At 41.6% G+C, this 22,747-nt stretch overlaps 1 protein-coding gene across 1 annotated transcript in view; it reads right to left on the bottom strand.

Annotated features, from left to right (window-relative positions):
• Positions 1 to 22,747, bottom strand: part of DENND3 (DENN domain containing 3) — a 39,769-nt gene that overhangs the window by 2,718 nt on the left and 14,304 nt on the right. The window contains exons 7-21 of the mRNA XM_065669031.1: positions 21,939 to 22,157; positions 20,257 to 20,378; positions 19,062 to 19,217; positions 15,841 to 15,937; positions 12,324 to 12,427; positions 11,363 to 11,544; positions 9,636 to 10,157; positions 7,791 to 8,053; positions 7,240 to 7,410; positions 6,282 to 6,411; positions 5,749 to 5,856; positions 4,460 to 4,599; positions 2,881 to 3,041; positions 1,039 to 1,172; positions 88 to 203 (exon numbers count right to left, since the gene is read on the bottom strand). Of these exons, the coding sequence (XP_065525103.1) occupies positions 88 to 203; positions 1,039 to 1,172; positions 2,881 to 3,041; positions 4,460 to 4,599; positions 5,749 to 5,856; positions 6,282 to 6,411; positions 7,240 to 7,410; positions 7,791 to 8,053; positions 9,636 to 10,157; positions 11,363 to 11,544; positions 12,324 to 12,427; positions 15,841 to 15,937; positions 19,062 to 19,217; positions 20,257 to 20,378; positions 21,939 to 22,157 (2,625 nt within the window). The remainder of the gene's footprint in view (positions 1 to 87; positions 204 to 1,038; positions 1,173 to 2,880; positions 3,042 to 4,459; positions 4,600 to 5,748; positions 5,857 to 6,281; positions 6,412 to 7,239; positions 7,411 to 7,790; positions 8,054 to 9,635; positions 10,158 to 11,362; positions 11,545 to 12,323; positions 12,428 to 15,840; positions 15,938 to 19,061; positions 19,218 to 20,256; positions 20,379 to 21,938; positions 22,158 to 22,747) is intronic.

Below are 22,747 nucleotides of genomic sequence, written 5' to 3'. Positions count from 1 at the left end.
TGAGTGCAGCTGACAGGAAGTATATTGTAGCAAGTAACTATGGCTTGTAATGCTTCCTTTAAACTACTAGCAGTTTAAACAGAATACCTCAGGAAAGAGCTGGAAGCAGAGGAAGTAGGAGCACACATCCTTCAGGTGATGCTCAATTTTCAGCTGTAGTTGAAATTCATGCGTTGACACGACGAGTATGCAACTTCCAGTACCTTCAATATTAAAGACAAAGAGTTAGTAACAGAAGTGCCTATTTCCTCTATCTTTATAAACCACGGAGAAAAAAAGACAAACTAGAATGGATGCATCTAACAACTGTCTTGTTTCTTAATCAACAGTGAAATCTTTGAGGTACTTCTGCCTGGTTTTCACCAGCACCTATTTTTAAGGTCTGCTCTCTCTCCAAATGCAGTTGCTGTTCTGTGGTTCTGTTACCTTAAGAGCCCAAAAATGACAAAAGAAGAAATAAACTCCTTAAAATTAGGACATCTCATACTTGGGTTCTCACGTACACAATTACTTTCATCTATAGAACAGAGACCAAGTGTCTGTGCTATGAAGTTAACAGGGCTGAAGTTAAACCCAGCACAGCAACAGCAACATCACTGCTGCCCATAGCAGGACCAGGCATTTCCCAGGGCTTTAGCTGCTGCTCTGTTACATCTGGATCCAGGTTCCTGTGTATGGCAGGACTGAAAATCATGGAATGGTTTGGGTTGGAAGGGACCTTAAAGCTCATCCAGCTCCAACCCCTGCCATGGGCAGGGACACTTTCCACTAGAGCAGGTTGCTCCAAGCCATGTCCAGCCTGGCCTTGAACACTGCCAGGGATGGGGCTGCCACAGCTTGTCTGGGTACCCTGGAGTTGCCATCTGTGCGTTTTGGAAACCTTACCTACAAAATGCTACTTAAACAGACAAAGCAGAGAATGGGGGAAGAACATCATGTACACATGGTTTTGATATTAATGCACTGTTCTGTCCAATAAAACAGTGTGTTATGAGAAGATGTACTTTATGGTTTTTACTATTTGAGGAATGAACTTACAGCACCACAGTTGGTCATTATGAAGCTTGATAGAAGTGAGATTTTGGCAGGGCAGCTGGAAGACACGGTTAACTTTCAGAGTGCTGATGTTCCAAGCAATCACTGTTCCATCTAAGCTGCTTGAGTACGCTTCACTGTTGGCACAGATTAAAGAATAACAACAACAGTACAAGTGCCCATTCGTGTTCAGAACAGAGGGCATGCACAGAAGAGTTACTTGCAAAACAACCCATTTTATAGTAAGCCAAATGAATGTTCTTCATTTCAGACACTGGAAGAGTAAAGCGCAGGAATGATTTCTAACAGAAACGACTGAAGTCCAGAAGGCTTCAAGGCCAGATGCTGGCATTATTTCAATAGTGAACAGTTAGATTGGTTCAATTCTTTCAAGTAAGGTGAGCAGAGTCTTGAGTGGAAGGAGCATGTCCATCCTCTGCCACCAAAGTGCCTAGGAATTATCTAAATTTCTCTTCTTCCCTCACTTTATTCTAAGTAGCTGGCTCGAGACAGCTGAATGTTCATTTAAGCAACCAACAGCTCTGGGTCACAGAATCACAGAATGGTTTGGGTTAGAAAGGGCCTTAAGATCAGTCAGTTCCAATCCCCGGCCACTAAACCACGTAGCCCAAGGCTTTGTCCAGCCTGGCCTTGAACACTGCCAGGGATGGAGCATTCACAACTTCTTCGGGCAACCCATTCCAGTGCCTCACCACCCTTACACTAAAAAACTTCTTCCTTACCTCTTACCTGAACTTCCTATTTCAGCTTGAACCCATCACCCCTTGTCCTATCACTACAGTCCCTACTGAAGAGTCCCTCTCCACCACCCTTGTAGCCCCCTTCAGACACTGGAAGCTGCTCTGAGGTCTCTACGCGGCTTCTCTTCCCCAGGCCAAACAGCTCCAATGTTCTCAGCCTCTCTCTATACAGGAGGTGCTCCAGCCCCTGATCATCCTTGTGGCCTCCTCTGGACTTACTACAACAGCTCCATTTCCTTCTATTTCAGAAGGTTCCAACCCCTAAACAAACCTCCCTAAACCCAGTTACAGCCACTGCCCCCCTGGCAGAGCTATGGCTGCTGTCTGGTCTGGCCTGGCCTGGAGCTGCTGCTCCCATGGGTAGACCGCAGGTTAAGGCCTTCAGCCAACACTCTTCCCAGTGCTATCAAAAGATTAAAAGCATTTTGCCTGGACAAAACAAATGTATTATTTGTTACGAAGAGGCAGGATAAATCCAGAAACATGCTGCAAACATCCAGTTGATGATGTGCTCAAAGCAGAAGTGAAGTGTCTTTAAACTGCATCTGTATTGATTCATAACTGGATGCTGCCAATTCCTGGCTACTCTCATCCTTGGCCAGAAAAGCATTCCTTTATCCTCTTTGTTCCAAAGCACATAATGCTCTTTCTTCCAAAAGGAAATTCTTAGTTTACCAACTACAATATGGGAGCTAAAAAACCAGGCTAAATGAAGGCTGATGTTAGCAGGATAATCCTCCCTGTTCCAAACAATACATTCTTTCTAACATCTAGGAAAAACAGTCACTGATTTCCTCTATGGGCTCCCTTTCTTCAAGCACGAGTTAAATTTTGCCTTTGTTTCAGTCAATGAAAGCACAATTGAAATGAATTAATTGACTGTATCATTTGGATCTTTAACTAGTTCTCTGTTCACTGATACCCAAATTCTCTAGGCTGGCTGTTCTAGCTACATACAATGGCTTCTACTTAACCACAGGAAGATTCTCCACATGTCCATGACTCCTCTGGTGGTAGAGACATCCTTCACATTTGCCTGTATATACATATATATTTAAGGAGAAAACACCGTAACTAAGCATACCTGGGTATTCCATTCTTCTTGTCCACAACGATGTCTGTAACATCAGAACGATGATCATTTAGTTGCTTATTACAGGACATACTGTGGGTGTTGATGATGTAAATATTGGAGTCTTGAGAACCAATCCACACTTGACTCTGTTCCACCATGATCATACAAGTCTGGGGAGAAAAAGCAGCGTTCAATAAAAACTGGAAGATAAATCACCTTAATGTAACATGGAAAAGGTCTACATTAAGACGTTACAGTTTTCTGGTGATTACAGTAAGAGATCAAGGCTCAGAGCTCCAGTATTCCATCCTTTGCTCTGCTCTATAAATAATGAGAAAGGACTGATCTCTGCTGACTTTATCCCCCAGTAAATACGATTAATGGTTTATCTTGGTAACTGACTCAAAGCTGGGTTTCCTGGCCCAAACAAAGTAGAAGTTACAAAGAGCATCAGGGGAAACCACAGAAGTTATTGTGGTTTTGTCCTCTGGATTAGAAGCCACCCTAACTGATACAAACACAGCTCCTACTTCAGTTAGAAGCAGTGTCTAAGAAAATACTGTCTTCTCCTTTATTGTCTCTGGAATGTCCTTTCTTTCCCTTCTGAGTCCCATCAGTTCCAAACTTGCCTTTTCTTTTCTTTCTCTTCTTTAGAATAGGTCAGTAACCAACTCTTCTCCTGGACTTCCACCTTTCCTCCATCCAGCTCTTCACCATCAGCTTTACCTCTCCCTTTTTGACTCTAGCCCATTCATCCACATCATTATTCCTCAGCTTTCACACTAGTGACCTATCCAATCCCTTTTCCTGCATGTTTCTCACTCATCTGCAGCTCTGGTTCCCCTTTCATCAAGAGTTTTTCTTTTCAGTGGTCTTTCATAAGCAACACTTTTTAACCTGCTGGTTGAGTCATCTTCTTTTACAGCACAGTCTCTCATGCAATATCACCCACCTGGTTTCCTTACACCTTGTCCCAATATCCAGTTCTTCAGCAAAGATGATTTTTCATCTCTTCTTAGGACTGCTCTTCTCACCTTCTCTTTATATTAATTGTCTTAGTGATTTAGGTAAGATGTAAGGAATAAATTCTTCCCTGTGAGGGTGCTGAGGCGCTGGCACAGGGTGCCCAGAGAAGCTGTGGCTGCCCCATCCCTGGCAGTGCTCAAGGCCAGGTTGGACACAGAGGCTTGGAGCAACCTGGCTTAATGCAAGGTTGTCCCTGCCCATGGCAGGGGGTTGGAACTGGATGAGCTTTAAGGTCCCTTCAATATAAACCATTCTATGATTCTATGATTTGTCCTCAACTGTTTCAAATCTGCCTTCCTGCCCCAAAACCCACTCCCACCAGCAGGCCAGCAGGCCCTCCCCATATCCAATCCATCGCTTCTCACCAGTGATGCTTCATTATGAATCCATTTTCTCTCCTTTCCCTTCTTCTGAAAAATTGCCATTTCTCCATCTTAACCGAAGCCCAAATAACTGAAGTATCTTTCTATAGCTTTGAAGGAATGTCAGTGTTTCAGGGTCATACAGGCTTAAGCACAAAAGCACCAAGCTAAAGCAGCAAGTGCAACATGTGGGCTCTTACCAGTTTCGAGCGTCCCATTTTGAAACAGTGCTGTTGAATAGACCAGGTAGATGCATCAAAGACCACCGCCTTCCCCTCACTTAAAGCACACCACAGTTTTGGATGAGCATTGCCAGGTCTTTCTGAAGGGTCAAGATGCCCTAGAAGTGAAGCAGAGGAGATGAGGTAAAAGAAAAGAAACCACTTTTGGAGACAATGTGGGATGAAGACCATCTGTGTTCTGGAGCTTTCATCACCAGTTCATGAATGACCCAGTTTTCACAATGAATTTGTGCATGTTCTCAACTATTTCTTGACCTCACCTCATCATTTAATCTCACATTTCCAAATTTTTCAGAGCTTAGATACTCTCTTTCATTGCTAGTAAGTGGCTAACTAGGAATGCAAGAAAGCTTTTAAGCCCTGAAATGCAACTAATGAATCCACTCATTTTATCTACTCCATTCCATTTAGACGCCTCCATACTACAAAGGAAGACAAGCACCACTGAGCCCCCACCATTCACACAGTGTTGCTCCTGCCCACTTTAACTTTGGAATTCCACTAACCTTCCTCCTTTTGTCTCAAGTTGCCCAAAGATTAAGAATCCCACACAAACTTACATCAGAGGACCTGTAAGGTTATGAAGTTAAGTTAGGACCTTCCAGGGCTATCATGGCTGCTACCTAAATTCATACCCATTGAACACAGTCCCTAACTTTTCTTCCGTTTCTTCTTCCAATGCTTTTTGAATTAAGTCAGATATAAATGTGCCAAGTATCATAGAAAAGCTCACAAGGAAACTGATAATGTTTTCTAAGGGGTAGACTTAAGTTACATGCAATGAACAGTACATCAGATCCCACACTACACAGTGAAAGGCACAGCCATGTAGGTCTGGGTTGGATTTCAAGTGTTTGATTTGGTGTTTCAATCAAACACCCCCACCAAAAAGGTCAGAAATAACACTGAATACTGATCAAAAGTGGAGCATCATTCATCCATCCCGCTCAGTAAATGTGGCTGAAGTCTTAATGGGAAACTGGCACATAAAACATAACTGCAGTCTATTGTAAGGCATATACACACAGGAAGACAAATTAAGACTGCAAAAGCTAAGCCTTGGAGTATCTTAATATGCAACGTTACTGTTCTTTCTTAATGATTTTCTGGTTTAGTATGCAACACACAACAAAAGAATGTCAGTATGTAACAAAATGAGGCAGACACAATAGCAGGTGTTAGGAGATAACGTGCCTTAGAGGCTAATTAAAGCTGGCTGACATAAAGCAAGTAATACATCACTGTACCTGGTGTATAAAGCAAGACATCAATTGCCTGTGGGAATGTCTCACCAGCTGAGGGATTGATCTTGTGCTTTAATGTCTCTGAAGTTGTTTTGGGGACCATCATAGGCACTAAAATAGATGTTTAAAAGGTCACAAAGTGCACATTTGAGCTTGAAATCGATCTATAATTCTTAGGAAGTAATAATTCTGCACCATTTATTCACATCTCTCACTTTTCTTTCCCTCTATTAGGTGACTAGGAGAGCCCAAACAGCATTTGTATGCATTCTGGTAGCAGAAGTATGCAACACACAAGCAGCCCAAACAGCCAAAACAAGCATCCAACATGGAGACGGAAGGTTCAGATGCACAGAAGGAAGAATAAAAACAAATCCCTAAGCTTTCTATTAATGCTATTTACTAAACTACGCCTGTGAAAGTGCAGTCAAACAACTTTTTATATTGCTACAGTTTGAAAACCAGAACATAAACAGAAAGAGCTGAGACAGATGATGCAAACCCAGCAGGCTTTGTAGCCCTGCCATGTGACTGACCTTCATTCTTCATCCTGTCAAAGTAAGACAGTTTAGAGGCTGCATATATGGTTTTGGAGGACTGCAGGGCGCCAACCACAGCATCCATCAGGAGAACATTTGTCAGTGCTTGCTGAATGTATTGAGGATCCTAAAGACAAAAGTCTTAGTATAGTTTATCTGCTGCTCATCAATCTCACAAGACTCCATGTCAGACCCGCGTCATGCTCAGCACAAGCACTAGATGCAGCATAATTCATGCTACTTCAGTCAAACATCACATGTTCCATCCCCAAGCAAGGTCATGGAGCAGTGTGCTAGCAGCCAGTGTTAATTCATTACTCTGAATTACTACATTTTCACTAGTCAATTCAGCAGTCATGAAGAATTATGTGGTTTAAACGGAAACCCTGCTTGTATGATCCATTTTCTGCAGGTTTCTGTGGCAGAAGCATGCATTTTTGCTCTATATGTTGAAAGGATCTACAGTCATCAGGGCTCTAGCATGGCAAAACTCTTTCAATACATTATATTTTGAAGCAAGGTGAGACCACTACTCCCACGCCGTGAACTTCAGAAACACAGTCAGAGAACTAGTGAGTAAATTAAAAGTTCCATGCCAACAGATGAGAAAAACAATGCTATATTGTTAAATGTAGGATCTTTTTTATTTCTTTTTAATTATTCCAGAAGTATTATGCCCAGAGAAGCTGTGGCTGCCCCATCTCTGGCAGTGTTCAAGGCCAGGTTGGACACAGGGGCTTGGAGCAACCTGCTCTAGTGGAAGGTGTCCCTGCCCATGGCAGGGGGTTGGAATTGGATGAGCTTTAAGGCCCCTTCCAACACAAACCATCCTATGATTCTATAAGTTTACTACTTAGCTATTGTTGGCTGAAACCTAGAAGTTCTGATTGATGCTTGAATTATTTAGAACAGAGACAGAAAGCACATATTTAGTTAGAAACTCCCATATTTATACCTTGTGATCATCTGCCATTTTCTTTCCAGCCCACATCTCTTTCACTATCAGGTACCAGAGATCACACTCTGTTTTCAGGTTAGCTTCAAAGACTTCTTTTTTAGATAATGTTTTAATCCTCAGAGTGGGTATTCTCAAAAGAAGGAAAGCCACGGTTGTGCTTTTAACATCCTGGAAAGGTATGGAAAACAGAAAACTAGGAGGATGTACCATGCAATCAAAGGTAAGGCACAACACTACAGGGCAACTTTCTCTGTTTCTAACTACAGCTGTAATTGTGCATAGAGAATTATTTCAATTGTCCATACCCACTGTTAAGCAGAGATGGTTTTGTGAAAATCCAAGTTCCAAACATCATGCAACAAACAATATTACAGAAGGTTTTGGTCCATAGACCCAGGATTTTTCATATCACTTTATGTTACTGACTCCAGAGGTGTTTCCTACACTCCTTACTGAAACTTTAAGTTGAGAGATGGGTTATTTTGTCGAATAGAACATGGCTTACAGCCCTAGGCATGAAAAAGAACAAGAAGTTACTTGATACTCACCTCAATATCCCTGAAAGCAGCAATCTGGACATAGCCAGGACGTCCTCCCTCAGTCAGAAGGAACAAGCGCTTCTGGGTCAGAGCTATTTTTCCTACACCATAGTTAGTTTTAACTGAGGAGGATAACTTGTAGACGCATTCATTTTTATCTAGATGCTCTATTACTGTCGGTGGCAGATTCACCTCTTGAGCTTCTGCTTCAGTTTCTTTCCAATAGTTGTAGAAATCTCTGAATGTTTCAGGATCAATTTGTTTCTGATGGCCTAAAGGAAATATTAAAACCCATTTACTGTAAGAAACTATCATACAGATTTGCACAGGAAGATAGCTTTAAAAGAGATACCAACTTCCAAAACGTGCCTTGCTTACTCATTTTGCTTTTAGAGGCACAAAAACTATCAAAAAATAGGCCTGGAAAACAGTTAAAAGAGATAAAGCAAGATTCCTCTGCAGTTAGTGTATGCCAGAGTAGGGTGGAAGGGAGGATGCATCCTCCATCATGCCAGATGCATCCTCCCTTCCACCCTACTCTGTGGAGGGAGAGAGCAAGTGCTGTGCCGATCTTGCTATATTAAATCATGCCCAAAATTCATCCAGCCAAAGGGAAAGGATTTGTGCTTCCCTACTGAACTGAATACTTTTCATTATGACTTTCCAGCTCTTTATCGAATGCTACTATATCCCACACCTACCAACTTGGGATAAAACACGGAGTTGTAACAGTTAAAGACTTCAGTAATAGGAATTCAAAGTCATTAATTGTTCTAAGAATTCAAGTGTTTGGACAGCAGAGTCTCAAACACACAAATTCTTGTGAGCTGTGTGCTGCCTCTGGCTTCAGAAAGTCTTCCTGTTTCGACCAATGTTTAATCCTTTGTGGCCACAAAATGCAAGAAGTACCAGAGGAACTAGGCACAGAAAGAGAACTGAATAGTATTTCATAAAAGCACTCTCAGATTATGTTCTTCGAAATTAATCACAAAATTCAGATCTCATTCAGGAGAGAAGAAAGTTCCATCAGACATAAAGATAACTTCCCTTTTGCTACGATGACCATCCAAAAGGAATTTAACAGTAGCTACTGGAGTTCCAGATTTCAACAGAATGACAAAATGGTTTAGGTTGGAAGGGACCTTAAAGCTCATCCAGCTCCAACCCCCTGCCATTGGCAGGGACACCTTCCACTAGAGCAGGTTGCTCCAAGCCCCTGTGTCCAACCTGGCCTTGAACACTGCCAGGGATGGGGCAGCCACAGCTTCTCTGGGCACCCTCTTTTGTTAGTTTATTTATTTTTAACAGACTGTCACCTTGCCATGTTACCTACTGCATTTACAATGGGTGGTTCTGGGCAACCTGCTCTAGTTGACGATGTCGCTGCCCATTGCAGGGGGGTTGGAGTAGACATTTGAAGGTCCACTCCAACCCAAACCATTTAATGATTCTATGATTCAAACACAGAGGTATTTTTCATTAGCAATCAGAACAGTCCTGTATTCACTCTACTTGTAATCTAAGCCAATGCAGAACTACACACCAGATATCAAAACTACTTCACCTACACAACATGAAAAATGGTAAATCATGCACCCGTGATACCTTGTCTTTATTGTGGATTCAAGACACAATATATTCCTGTATACATTAAATCTACCCTCCATAATTTTCCCATTTAAATAAAATTGTTCATAGCTCTCACAAACTGTGAGTTTTTAGAGTTCCATAAAATCTGAGTAAAAATTAAAACCAGCTAGCAACAAAAAAAATTATTTTGGTTCATAAAAAGAAAGGTTTGAAATCGTCACTGCACCAAGATAAATGGTCACTAAAAATGTATCTTACACTCACCTACTGTTAGGGCATCAAATAACCGATGGATAGTGTCTATGTCTTTGACAATCCCAGATTCCTGGATCCGCTTCACAAAGTCATCCAGTTGCATGTGAGTTTTTGGCAACTCAAAGTTTTTTACATGGTCATCTATTTTCATAACTTCTCTTTGGTTTTCCATCACTCGACTTATCAGCTTCTTCAGCTCAGGCTTGCGGTCCGCTTGCAAGCGCTCAGCAGGAGCCATGGTTTCCACTATTTTCCTTACAAGATCAGTAGGGAAAATTCTCAAGTCTGTTTTATCTAAGTTCTGAAAGTCAGAAAGTGCATTGAGTAGTTTCCCTTGCATCAAGCTAATAAGTCCCCGGAGGTAGAAGTAGCGTGCTAGCAGTGCAGAGTTATCAGGCAGTAAGGTGTTTATAGCTTTGCTGAGGTGGTTATAGAAGTCTGTGTAGTAGGAGTGAACACACTGGAAGATCAGAGGAAAGTGGATTTCTGGGATTTTGAATGTACTGATTGATTTGGAGGGCATTTTCACAGCTGAAAGCAAACAAAAGATACACTGGTCAGGTAAGCAGTGAGTTAAAGTGCAAATGTCTTCACAATCAGTGAAGACTACTATGAACAACAAAACCAATCCCCACCACAGCAACAAGCAATCACATCACATGAAATTCAAGTAAGATTACAGTTGTGCTAGGGACACAAATATATCCATCAGAGTATTCCCTGATCTGGTAATAGCAACTTTGGGGAAGTTAAAAAAGGAAAAAATAATAACAAATGACGCTGGGTTCTATCAACAAGGGCACCACCAGCAGAGATGTAGATGCCATTATCCCACTCTACTCAGCTTGGCAGGCCGCACCTGGAATACTGTGTTCAGTTTTACTCCCTGCTTTAAAAAAAAGATGTGGACAGGCTGGAAAGGGTCTAGAGAAAGGCCACAGAGATGATCCAAGGACTGGGAAGCTGTGTGAGGAAAGGCTGAGAGAGCTGGGCCTGTTCAGCCTAGAGAAAAGAAGGCTCAGGTGAGACCTTATCACCATGTTCCAGTATTTAAAGGGTGGTTACAAAGAAGACAGGCTCCCTCTTTACAAGGGGTCAGATGGAAAAGACAAGAGGTGATCGGCACAAGTTACTCCTGGGGAGATTCCAACTGGACACAAGAGGGAAGTTTTTCACAAGGAGAACAATCGGCCATTGGAATCATCTCCCCAGGGAAGTGGCGATTCCCCAGTGTTGGACACTTTCAAGACTGGGCTGGACACAGGACTGAGGCATCTAGTCTAGGTCATGCTTTGCCTATAGAGGTGGGACCAGATGATCCTTGAAGTCCCTTCTAACCTCATATTCTATGTTTCTACCGTTCTATGATTCTATGAAAAAATGGAAAAAAAAACCCACCATGCAGTCTCTGTAGGCCTTGCTTTGTTAAAAAGTCCTAGGCTTATATTTCAAGGTAGTGGAGAACAGGACATAAAGTGGGTGAGGACTGAACATGGTTATGGCCTCAGAAAGCAATTCTCCACTATCAATCCTACTGTGACCAATCAGCCTTTTGTGCTACAGCAAAATTTCCAGCAGGCCACAGACTGATCCCACAGGCATGGAGAAACACAGAGGGGTCCCAGCTCAAAATGCCTCAGTTTACCAGTTCCTTCCACCATCTGACACTGCTTCTGTGAAAATGCCACCCATAGAGACCACAGGAAAGACCCTGTATTTGTTCATTCTTCCCTTACCAACTCCTGTTTCTAGTTTTCGAAGGGAGGATTTTCTGGTAGGGACCTCTGGCAGCTTGATCTCCTGCAGATCAGGCATACTGATCACCATCCGCCTGCTCACCACGTACTGGGGGCTGAATCGTTTCGAAGCCATTTTCTCTATAGTCAGTCTTCTTGGGGTATGAAACATCAAGTTAAATCTGAGAGAAATAAAAATAACATATAAGCAGGTTTAAAACTCAGTATACTCACACAGATTATTATTACTGTATTTTTTTTTTGTGTGTAATAGCATTCATTTATAATTCCATCACCAATCTACAGTTTCAGCAGCCATGTCAGGACATATTCATATCACCCTTTTAAATCTTAATTATCACAGAACCATAGAACAGTTTGGGTTAGAAAGGACCTTAAGATCAATCCAGTTCCAACTCCCTGCCATGGGCAGGGACTCCTCACACTAGACCATGTCACCCAAGGCCCTGTCTGCTTTGAACACTGCCAGGGATGGAGAATTCACCACTTCTTTGGGCAACCTGTGCCAGTGCCTCACCACCCTTACAGTAAAGAACTTCCTCCTTATATCTTACCTGAACTTCCCCTGTTTCAGTTTGAACCCATCACCCCTTGTCCTATTGCTACAGTCCCTGATGAAGAGTCCCTCTCCAGCATCCTTGTAGCCCCCTCAGATACTGGAAGCAGCTCTGAGGTCTCCACGCAGTTTCTCTTCTCCAGGCTGAACGGCCCAAATGTTCTCAGCCTGTCTTCATGTGGGAGTTGCTTCAGCAACATCCTCACGGCCTCCTCAGGACTTGTTCCAACACTTCCATGTCCTTTCTATGTTGAGGCCACCAGCCTATCAAGTAGTCATGATCCTATTCACAGATGACCTGATCTCATACCAATAGTCAAAGGATTTTTATCACTGATATCAACAGAAGATTCAAAACAAGAACAAGGAATGGGAAAACTTTACCTGTCCTCTTCAGTCTGGGTACTCAAATCCATTCGAGCAAAAGCATCCATCTTTCTATTCAAACGAGCTTTAAGAAAAGAGTGAAACATGTAGGTCTCTAAGACCTGTGAGACACAAACTGGTTAACTGTTGATCATTAATGACATCTTTTATTACATAACAGTTTTATTATCATCTTCTGCTCATTTTTATTACCTTTACACAAGCAAAGCTGAGAACTTCCAAGGTAGCAAGCACAAACCCAAAAGTATTTGATAGCTTCAACAACAGAACACTAACTCAGCTTCCATTCACCTTCTGTACTCTGAAGATACACACTTAGTGGCAAACAGGAATCTCAGACTGCCCTCCAAAAGATGAAACCAAACAAAAATGAGGACTACTGAGCAAAACAGAAAGGTTTAACAGCGTATTTAACTAAGTAACTGCTCATATTGTCTGTGGTTTGGAGTAAGAAGTTTGTGGCACTCTAAACCCACATAATGCCATCAAACTGAAAAGTGACTCATCTTTCCTTCTGGTAAACCCCAAAGTTGTTCCCTGCTGAGGTAAGTGTTGTGGTGTCATCCAGAAATCATTCCTAAAAGGTCAAATTGCTACTTTTAGGATAAAAGACACCATAAAAAATGCCAAGTGTAAAGAGAACGTTGAAAGCCACCATCTCCTACTACTGCAAATGAAACAAGATGAAAGCTAGGATATGAGGCAATATAACGTGGATACTATGTAAATGTCAGTTCTAGCACAGGGCTTTTTAGTTTCATTTGTAATAAACTATTCTGAAAACTAATCTGTTCAGCAAATCAAATGGAAACTTCATCAGGAGACAGTGTTACTCTAATCAGGAATCCTGTCTTTGTGCTTATACAACCTTCAGCGTCTACAAACTCACTGACAGACAGTTGTATCTCTGAATGCTACCATGCAAAACTTACATTGATTAATGATGTATCCCAGAAGTTTTCTTAAAGCACCTTTGTTAGTCTTGAAAAAAACACAAAACAACCCCCAAAACCCACTGACCAGACATCAGTGTATTGCTCTCACATGTTTAAACAGCAAATGAGAAAGATTCGTAAGTACTGAAGGTCCTCTGAAATGAATGGAAGTATTTCACCAGTAAATAGGTCATTCTTAGTCAAAATGCCTCTTATCAATCCATTTGCAACATACCCTGTAAAAGAGCATTCAGGTTTGTGCTTTTAAGGATTTCTCCAGCAGATGGCATATTCTGGTGGCAATTGTACGCACAGGAGCTGACAACCCGCAGGAACTGAGTCTTCTCCAATGGTTTTTGGAGTTCTAATACAATTCTAGATACCACTGGTAACTATTCCATACTGTGCTCTCTTTAAAGATTTCCTCAAAAGCAAACCTGCCACTATGTTACTTAGTATTTCAGCGAGTCAACTGCTCAAAGTGCTTCTTAAATGTGCATATCTCAGTTTTAAACTTCAAATTTCAATCCATAAAATTGCCTATTTCATTTACAGCATTAGAAACTGCTACTGAAAAGAGTTTCATTATTTCCAGCCATTTGAAATCACAACATTTCCCATTAATTTCTCTCCTGATGACATATTAACAGGTTCTTTTCAGTTCTTCCTGTTTGCTTTCCAGAATGTTTGCTTGTGTTGGAAGCTTTATCCAACAAATGCTGCTTCCTATTTAAGATTCATCAGCTTATCTTTGACTTGCCAGATATTCTGTCAAGTTTGGCAGCTACTGCTTCAGTAACATGAGATACTTCTCTGTTTCCTTCACATGCTGACATCTCCTTTGAACAGATGTTCAGAAATGTTTCTTATCATATGTTTGAGGTTGGGAACAAACCAGGAAACAACAAAGGTGTTATCAACCACAGCCTGTTGGTGTTAATGAACAGCTCTGCTTGCCAGGTGTAAAACAGTTACTCCTGGGAGCCAGCTGCCAAATTCTAGTGGCAGATGAAACCTCTGCCTCTTTCAGATGCAGCCATGGAATGTAATTAAAAGCAAATGTGAAATGGAAGATGCAGTACTCACATTCCTTGTTAAACCTTTGCTTTGCCCCACAGGTTTGTTAAACAAGCCATAGTGTCTCCAAAAGAGAAGTGAAGACACACTCAGTAACACTTTACTTTTGAGAAGCTTAAATAACAGCATATGGCTTACAGCTGGTTAGACTAAGAAGCGACTTACTGAAGTATCTGTTAAAAACTACTAAGTCAATTGCATCAAAGGGTGCAAGAAGCTGAGAAAGATGTCCTGAACCCCTTCAGAAACCAGGTATTGATCAGACACCCCCAGTTCAGGGTTACAGTCTTCCAAACAATCATTTTTTTCATTTAAGTGAGCTTTTTATTTGGCTAATAATAATGACACTTAAAAAAAATCACATGCTGAAAGCAGACATTGAGAACTCCACGTGCTGTTGCTCAGGCTGCAGATAAAGCAGGTACTTCACAGCATCCAGAATGGTTGGGTTGGAAGAATCCTTAAAGAACATCAAGTTCCAGCCCTAACCTGATCCCTGGCTGCTCAAGACAATTTCTCTGTATTTCTCCCAGGCTGCCTGTCCTTGCTGCCACTTCTGTAGGTTTCCTTTCTGTGTTGGGTTTGTCCAGGAGCTCCTTGTTCATCCACACAGGCCTCCTGGTGTTCTTGCCCGATTTCATCTTTGTCAGGATGCATCAGTCCTGAGCTTGGAGGGCGCCATCCCTGAATATTAACCAGCTTTCTTGGGCTCCTCTTCCCTCCAGGGCTTTATCCCATGGTACTCGACCAAGCAGATGCCCGAAGAGGCCAAAGACTGCTTTCCCAAAGTCCAGGGCAACAAGCTTGCTGTGCACCCTCCTTACTGCCCTGAGTATCTCAAACTCCACCATTTCATGGTCACTGCAGCCAATGCTGCCCTTAAGCTTCACATTCCCCACCAGTCCCTCCCTGTTGGTGAGATCAAGGTCCAGCACCTCCCCTCACTGGCTGCTCTATCACTTGGAAAAGGAAGTTACCACCAACACATGCCAGGTACCTCATGCATTACTTGTACCCTGCTGTATTGTCCCTCCAACAGATCAGGGTGGTAAAGTCCCCCATGAAGACCAGGGCTTGTGAACATAAATCTATCTCGTCAGGTGGCCTGTACCAGACCCCTTCAATTTGAGTTCCCTTCTACTGTGCTCACAGGCTTGAGAAAACTCATGTCTATGTACGGGCTTTGGTCCAAACAATTAGAACAAGTGACTGTGCTTCAATTTAGAGGTAGCTTAACTGACCATCTGCCATAGGTTAATCTCACCCCTGAGGAATTACATGCAATTTACTCTGGAATTACAGAATACCTTGCTCCCTAAAATGCTGGCTACTGTTTTATCTGTTTATAGTAAATAAAAGAAGTTTTGGAAAGCATTCTGTGAAAGTTGGTGGTTCAACACCACCACACATGCCAAACTGTGACCATTTTATTGTTATTTGGCATTAATTCTAAAACACAGCTTAACCACGGAGATACACAATATACTTAACATTACATTTACCTTTCTGTAAAATGGCTGGTCTCCAATTGCCCTTGTTTTCAGGAATTCTTCACTGTTGAACACTCTGTGTTCATAATTTAGATGATCTTTGACCTCCCTGGAGACAAAAAATAATGAATAGATGACAAATACGCTTGGAGATTTGTAAGCAAGTCACACTTTTGCTGTAGCAGCAGCCCACTGATACTACTAGAAATACACTGCAGCATCACAAGGCAAAAGAGAAATATGCTGCAGCATCAGAACACAAACTCTGTTGTAATGAACAAGTCAGTTCCTAAGCTACAGAAGAATACAAACCCTTCTAAGAAGGCTTCCTGCTGGCACTGCCATTTCAAACCAGCACATTCATTTAGAGGCTGTGGGATCAATTCTAGCAAACCATGGAGGAGAATTTATATATTCAAGTCATGATTTAAGCTCCAATCCTGGAATTACATTTACATACGTTCCTGAATCACGTACAAGCCATTTGGAGCACTAAAAAGACAAGTGTATCTATCCACATAGGCAATTTGAAAGATATGACCTGACCTCACACTGTCCCGTTATCTTGCATCTGTAAAATGCATGTGAAATATTATAGATTACATCATTTTTTGCTGTTCTCCCACATTCTGCTCATAAACCAGCAAGAACTGGGAACTGTGTTAAACTGAAGAGACAGAACTATTGAAATAAAAGAGAAAGTGAGATAAAGATGCATATTTTAGTATCTGCATGGTCACAGCAGGCAGCAGAGGCCCTGTGCTATCAGACAGCAATAGTAACTTCTGTGTCCTAAAGGTGAGCTGGAAAAGGTTGTTTCAGGAGCAGAAAGTGGGGGTTCTTCAGAAAAAAGCTCTTCTCTGAAGTCTGTGAGTAAGAAATGGGAAGCTACTTAGGCTGGATATGTGCAAGTGGCTAAAATCAGAGCTTTTTTAGTATTACAGCTTGTATCATGTATTACAGACATTACTATGATGATACATGAATGAACAATGTAAATTGGTGAGCTAAAGTTTGGATGTAAGCATAAAAGGGGAATCCCATGCCCCAGACAACTGACAGCTCTATACATTGCTTGACTTTCATAACTGGTGATAAAAGAGCATTAACAGTTTATGAAGACATATGGGGTCAGAAAAAATATAGTAAAATACATAGTTCTGTACAATTTTACATAATTTAGCAGGGTTTGCATTAAACACAGAACCTCCATGCACACACAAATACTACAGTGCTCACTGAAGACAGTCACAACTGGCAGCACAACTGCGTCAAAGCTTTACTTTCCTTCACTCCTGGACATTGGTAGATAGAGCATTAGAAGACAGAAGAACAGGGCTGAAAAGAACAAAGAAAGACAGTTTGAAGGAAAGGAGAAATCAAGAGAAGAATCAATCCCTTTGCAAAACATGCTGTCTCTTAGAGAGCAAAGCATCTGTTCATTTCTTGTAGTCAAGAGTTTAGTGGATTAGAGTTCAAGCTGTTAGCAGCAAAATGCGTTTATTCTCATCTTTATCTGAAACATACTGCTGCCAAACACTCAAATCCACCAAACCCACAGTGGGAGCACATCAGGTTATAAATACATTTCTATTTCCATACTGTACCACCTGTAAGGTCTGTTCTATCCTCCACACCCAGCAGCTATGGTCCTACTGGAGAGCCCAGCCACTTGTATGAACATTCCCTAAGCTGATCCAACAAATCCAAGCAGGTGAACAGAGATCTGGTATTTGGACTATAGGAATTAACCCAGTACCTACTGACAGAAAGCATTAAGGAGCTTTCATAGAATGGGTTGGAAGGGACTAACTTTAAGCTCATTCAGTTTCAACCCCCTGCCACGGGCAGGGACACCTACTAGAGCAGGTTGTTCCAGGCCCTGTCCAAACTGGCCTTGAACACTGCCAGGGATGGGGCAGCCACAGCTTCTCTGGGGACCCTGTGCCACCGCCTCAGCACCCTCACAGGAAAGAGCTTCGGCCTAAGAGCTCATCTCAGTCTCCCCTCAGGCAGGTTAAAGCCATTCCCCTTGGCCTGTCCCTACAGGCCCTTGTCCAAAGCCCCTCTCCAGGTTTCCTGCAGCCCCTTTAGGCACTGGAGCTGCTCTAAGGTCTCCCCTTCAGGAGCCTTCTCTTCTCCAGGCTGCCCCAGCCCAGCTCTCTCAGCCTGGCTCCAGAGCAGAGCTGCTCCAGCCCTCGCAGCATCTGTAGTAGCTGATCCAAAGAACACCATCTCCAGCAAGAGGCAGCAAGAAATAGCTGGGCATGGTTATCTGCACAGCTATTTGCAGACCTCTGTCCATATAATCACATTCTTTAAGTGGCCATTAGGCAGTTTAATTTTCATGGTTATGTCAGTATATATGTAAAAAGAAAAAAAAAAGAAGAATCTGCAAACCAGCCATTCATTTTCTGCACTTGTTTTGTACAGATCACTGAACACATTTCCATTCTGTCTCCAAATATAAGCAAATAATAGCAGGAATTACAACACACTGATAAGATAAACCAACTGGAGAGATCAACACATTACATTAGATTAAGAACAAGGAAAATTAGCATGACTGGACCTTTTTCTAGAGTAAAATAAAAACCAAAACCAACTTTACATCATTGTTATAATGTCAGTCCCAACCAAACCCAATACCTAGCATTTCTTGTACCAACACTGTTCTTGATCTGAAACAGCTCCTCCCATTCTCATGTGGTTGCACTCTCCAGATACCTTATCCTTTATTCAGTGAGACAAAACACACCCAGGGGTTCTTAGCCTCCCATCCTGCTTGCAGCTCTTCCTCCCTGTACTGGTTTGAATTCATCTTCACCTAACAACAGTGACCAAGATTATGTCCAGTTGCAAACTGGTATCCCTGCTGGGCCTTAAGCTTTTCCTAGTTACAAAATACAAGGACTTCTTTTCCTGGAATCTTCAAACAAAAGACATACAAGTTCAATCAGAGCAGTTTTAACTAAAATGTCCTAGTAGTATGTATGTACCCAAATAATGAATTAGTGATATTCCAGTAGGCTACAGGACCTCCTTCTCAAATTCCCTCACAAAACTTAAAGAGATTCAAGAAGTATCTCTAAGGTAAGACAAAATAGGAGTAGCAGCTTCCAGTATCTGAAAGGGGCCTACAAAGATGCTGGAAAAGGACCTTTCCAACCAGACCCATTCTATGATTCTAAGTACCATATGCTCTTATAATTAAAAATACTACATCCACTCACCTGAAGATGTTAACAATTAATTGTAAAGCTGTTTGCTGAACCTCTGTGTTCAGTTTCTGTTGCCAAGCCCTTCTGCGCATTTGGAGCTCACCAAGATCTGTGCTGGCGCGGAGGTGGCAGAGCTCTAGATCATAATGCAGCTGGAGACTCTCCACTCTACACAGAGAGGAAAGCTATTAAGTTACATCCTAACATCATTTTTCATACCTTTTGAAGAAAAAAGGTCATTTAGGCCTCACACATACTGCAGCTAGAGAAAGTGCCAGATTGATTTGAAGTGTTGACAAGCTAGTAAGATTTCTGGAAGTCCCACAGGCACATGTAAATCACAGTGCACTCAGTCTCCTTGCAAAGAACAGTAAAGTTCCTCAACATAAGGACGTAAGGACATGGAGCTCTTGCAGCAAGTCCATGAGGATGATCAGGGGACTGGAGCACCTCCCATATGAAGACAGGCTGAGAAAGTTGGGGCTGTTTAGCCTAGAGAAGAGAAGTTGCGTGGACACCTTAGAGCAGCTCCAGTGTCTGAAGGGGCCCACATCCATGCTGGAGAGGGACTCCTCATCAGGGACTGTAGTGACAGGACAAAGGGTGATGGGTTCCAACTTAAACAGGGGAAGTTCAGGTTAGAGATATGGAAGAAGTTCTTTACTGTGAGGGTGGCGAGGCACTGGCACAGGCTGCCTGGAGAAGTTGTGAATGCTCCATCCCTGGCAGTGTTCAAGGCCAGGTTGGATAGAGCCTTGGGTGACATGGTTTAGTGTGAGGTGTCCCTGCCCATGGCAGGGGGTTGGAACTGGATGATCTTAAGGTCCTTTCCAACCCTAACTATTCTATGATTCTATGAAAAGATATGGATTTTTTGCATTAAGCTCCTCATTTTGAAGCCTGTTTGATAAAGCAGGCAGGGGACAGAGATTCCAATCTACCTGCATGTGACTGATTCTATGATTCAGACAATCTGTAACAGTACTAAAAAAGAAACAAGTATTCCAGGCATTGCAAAATAATAAGGTTCTTATTATAACTGCTTAAAGTTACCTGTATATTAACTTAATTTTTTAATTTGCCCTTATCAAATACAGTGAGATTTTTATGTATGAAATAACATACTAATAAACAATAAAAAAGAAACACTTAGGGTGTCAAGCATGATTTATACACTAAGACAAACACAATTTCAGCATCTTTTCACCTCTTTATGAAAGTTTCCGCTGCTTGTGCTGGAACATCTGGAATTTCGGGTTCCTCTTCAGCCATTTTGGAATGTGTAATATCTCCATTATCTATATTAATTAGAACTAAATCTTCAATTTCCTTTTGACAAAAGAAAATAGAATGACTGTAAATATATTTTAACAACACTTAGTTCTTCTTTATGTACTCTTCTATTAATTATTACATTATTATTTTAGCTAGGAGGTAAATCACAAAAGGGTTTTCCCTCAGCTAGAAGATTTTATGGATAAATAACAATTGCATTTAAGAAAAGAAATGTCATTAAATTACTGGATTTTAATCTAAGCACATAACCATTTAGTAACCTAACATGCTCTTCATGTAGTATTAAATTAATACTGACTCTCTAAGTCCCTCCTTAAAAAGCTCTACCTTGTGAGGATATGTATAAGACCAAATACACATACACAAAGAAGCTCCTGGAAAGCTTGTTCCATTCAGCATTTACTCCTGTACATGCCCCATGGGATGACAAGGAGAGGGAAGGTTTATGTACTAGCCTCAACCACAGAGGTAAAGCTCACACAGATCTCTCAGGCCGCAGTTTTAATAGCCTGAAAGATCAGTCTGCAAAAGGCTAGATATGTAGTTGTTCAGCGTGAAGAATTACACAATCATTGAATCACCTGGCTTGGAAAAGACCTTTAAGATCAAGTCCATCTGATACCCCCGGACTGCCAAGACCACTACTAAACCATATCACTAAAGAAGATGCAGGAGGGCTGGAGCTAGATGATCTTTAAGGTCCCTTCTAACTCAAACCATTCTGTGATGCTGTGATGTAAGCAAACATAAAATCTTTCAAATAATGCCAAAGAAAAGTGTGTTCTCTAATTTCTTACTTTAATTTCTTACAGTGGTATCTTACTGCTAATTAAAATAAACAGTTATCTGCTTCATTTTAACTTCATTCTTTGTTGATTTTGGACCAGTTTCCCTTTGGCTTAGAATCAGAAGGATTCATCTGCTATAAATGTGCACAGTATTTCTGTGTTCAGCCTGGAACACTCACAGGAACCCTATGGGACACCCTCAAAAAAGCAGATTCATATCAGCCCTCTACTATGAAGCTGAGTTTTTCTTAAGTCTTTTGGAGTAACCAAGATTTATGTTACCCACTGGAAGAGGCTTAAGCAAGATTCTGAGAAGGGAAGACCAAAAACCCCTCAGAAAAACTATACTTTATCACATTATCTTATATTAATCTTATTTTATTACATATTTAATGCCACTGTAGGGAACAGCAGCAGCAGCAGAGTATTTTCAAGTGCATGCTCAATTCTTAAACCAGATACCTGGAAAAGGCACCCAATTCATCCCATGCAGTTCAGAGCCAAAAAGAACCTCACCAGTCTTCTATGAATCTATTTATACTGTAAAAACTACTTTTAAGTAGAATTTTTCCCCAGCTGAAGCCTGAACTCACAAAAATCATGTTATCCTGCAAAGAAAAGAAAGGGAAGGGATACAACAATAAGCTTCCTCCAGTAAGCCAGTGGTCACATCAGTGTGGTTCCATTACTTTTAACTTCTTCACTTCTCACACACCTAAATAACAAAAGCAAGCTTCAAGATGCATCTGAAGGGGACAAATGGACTGCAAGTGAAGAGCAACAGTGGTAATAGTCTAAAACATACCATGCTAACTTCTTCAAAATGGTCAATATGACATCCCATAAGAAAAGATGTTGGGGCCATGACAAAATCCAGCATTTGTCGAGACAGAAGAGGCACAAAAGTGTGTTGCCACTGAAGAGGGTGAAGGTACAACATGAAGCATTCAGCAACGAGTGTCAGCAGAGACCAGTCAGAGGAGAAGAAAACTATCCTCTGTTCAGTCAAAATACAGGTCATAATCTGGAAGAAAACCAAAATGCTACTTGTTTACAAAGAGTTGTATCTAGAAATGCACAAATAGTTTATCTGCTTGCCTTATGAGTTCTGCTTTTTTAATAGTTACATATATATAATATACATATTTATAAATTGAAGTAACATCCACATAAGGATTCTTACAAAACTAAGAGACCAGAAAAAGAGAGAAAAATTAAGTGACAGTGGAAATCAATGAGAGTTTTGCCACCAATGTCAATGAAGCAGGGATTTAGCTGGAATTAATGAGACCTGTTGTGTTAGACCATAAAATGCTTGAAAAAAGGTACCCAGATGAAGGGTATAAGCTAACCTGTCTTTGCAGAGGGCCTACAACGATGCTGGAGAAGGACAAGGGGTGATGAGTTCAAGCTGAAACAGGGGAAGTTCAGGTCAGAGATAAGGAAGAAGTTCTTTACTGTGAGGGTGCTGAGGCACTGGAACAGCTTGTCCAGAGAAGTGGTAAATGCTTCATCCCTGGCAGTGTGCAAGGCCAGGTTGGACAGAGCCTTGGGCAACATGGTCTAGTGTGAGGTGTCCCTGCCCATGACAGGGAGGCTGGAACTGGATGATCT

The sequence above is a fragment of the Lathamus discolor genome, chromosome 2 (assembly GCF_037157495.1).
Source record: "Lathamus discolor isolate bLatDis1 chromosome 2, bLatDis1.hap1, whole genome shotgun sequence".
Taxonomy (NCBI): domain Eukaryota; kingdom Metazoa; phylum Chordata; class Aves; order Psittaciformes; family Psittacidae; genus Lathamus; species Lathamus discolor.
This window is presented reverse-complemented; position numbering and strand designations above follow the sequence as displayed.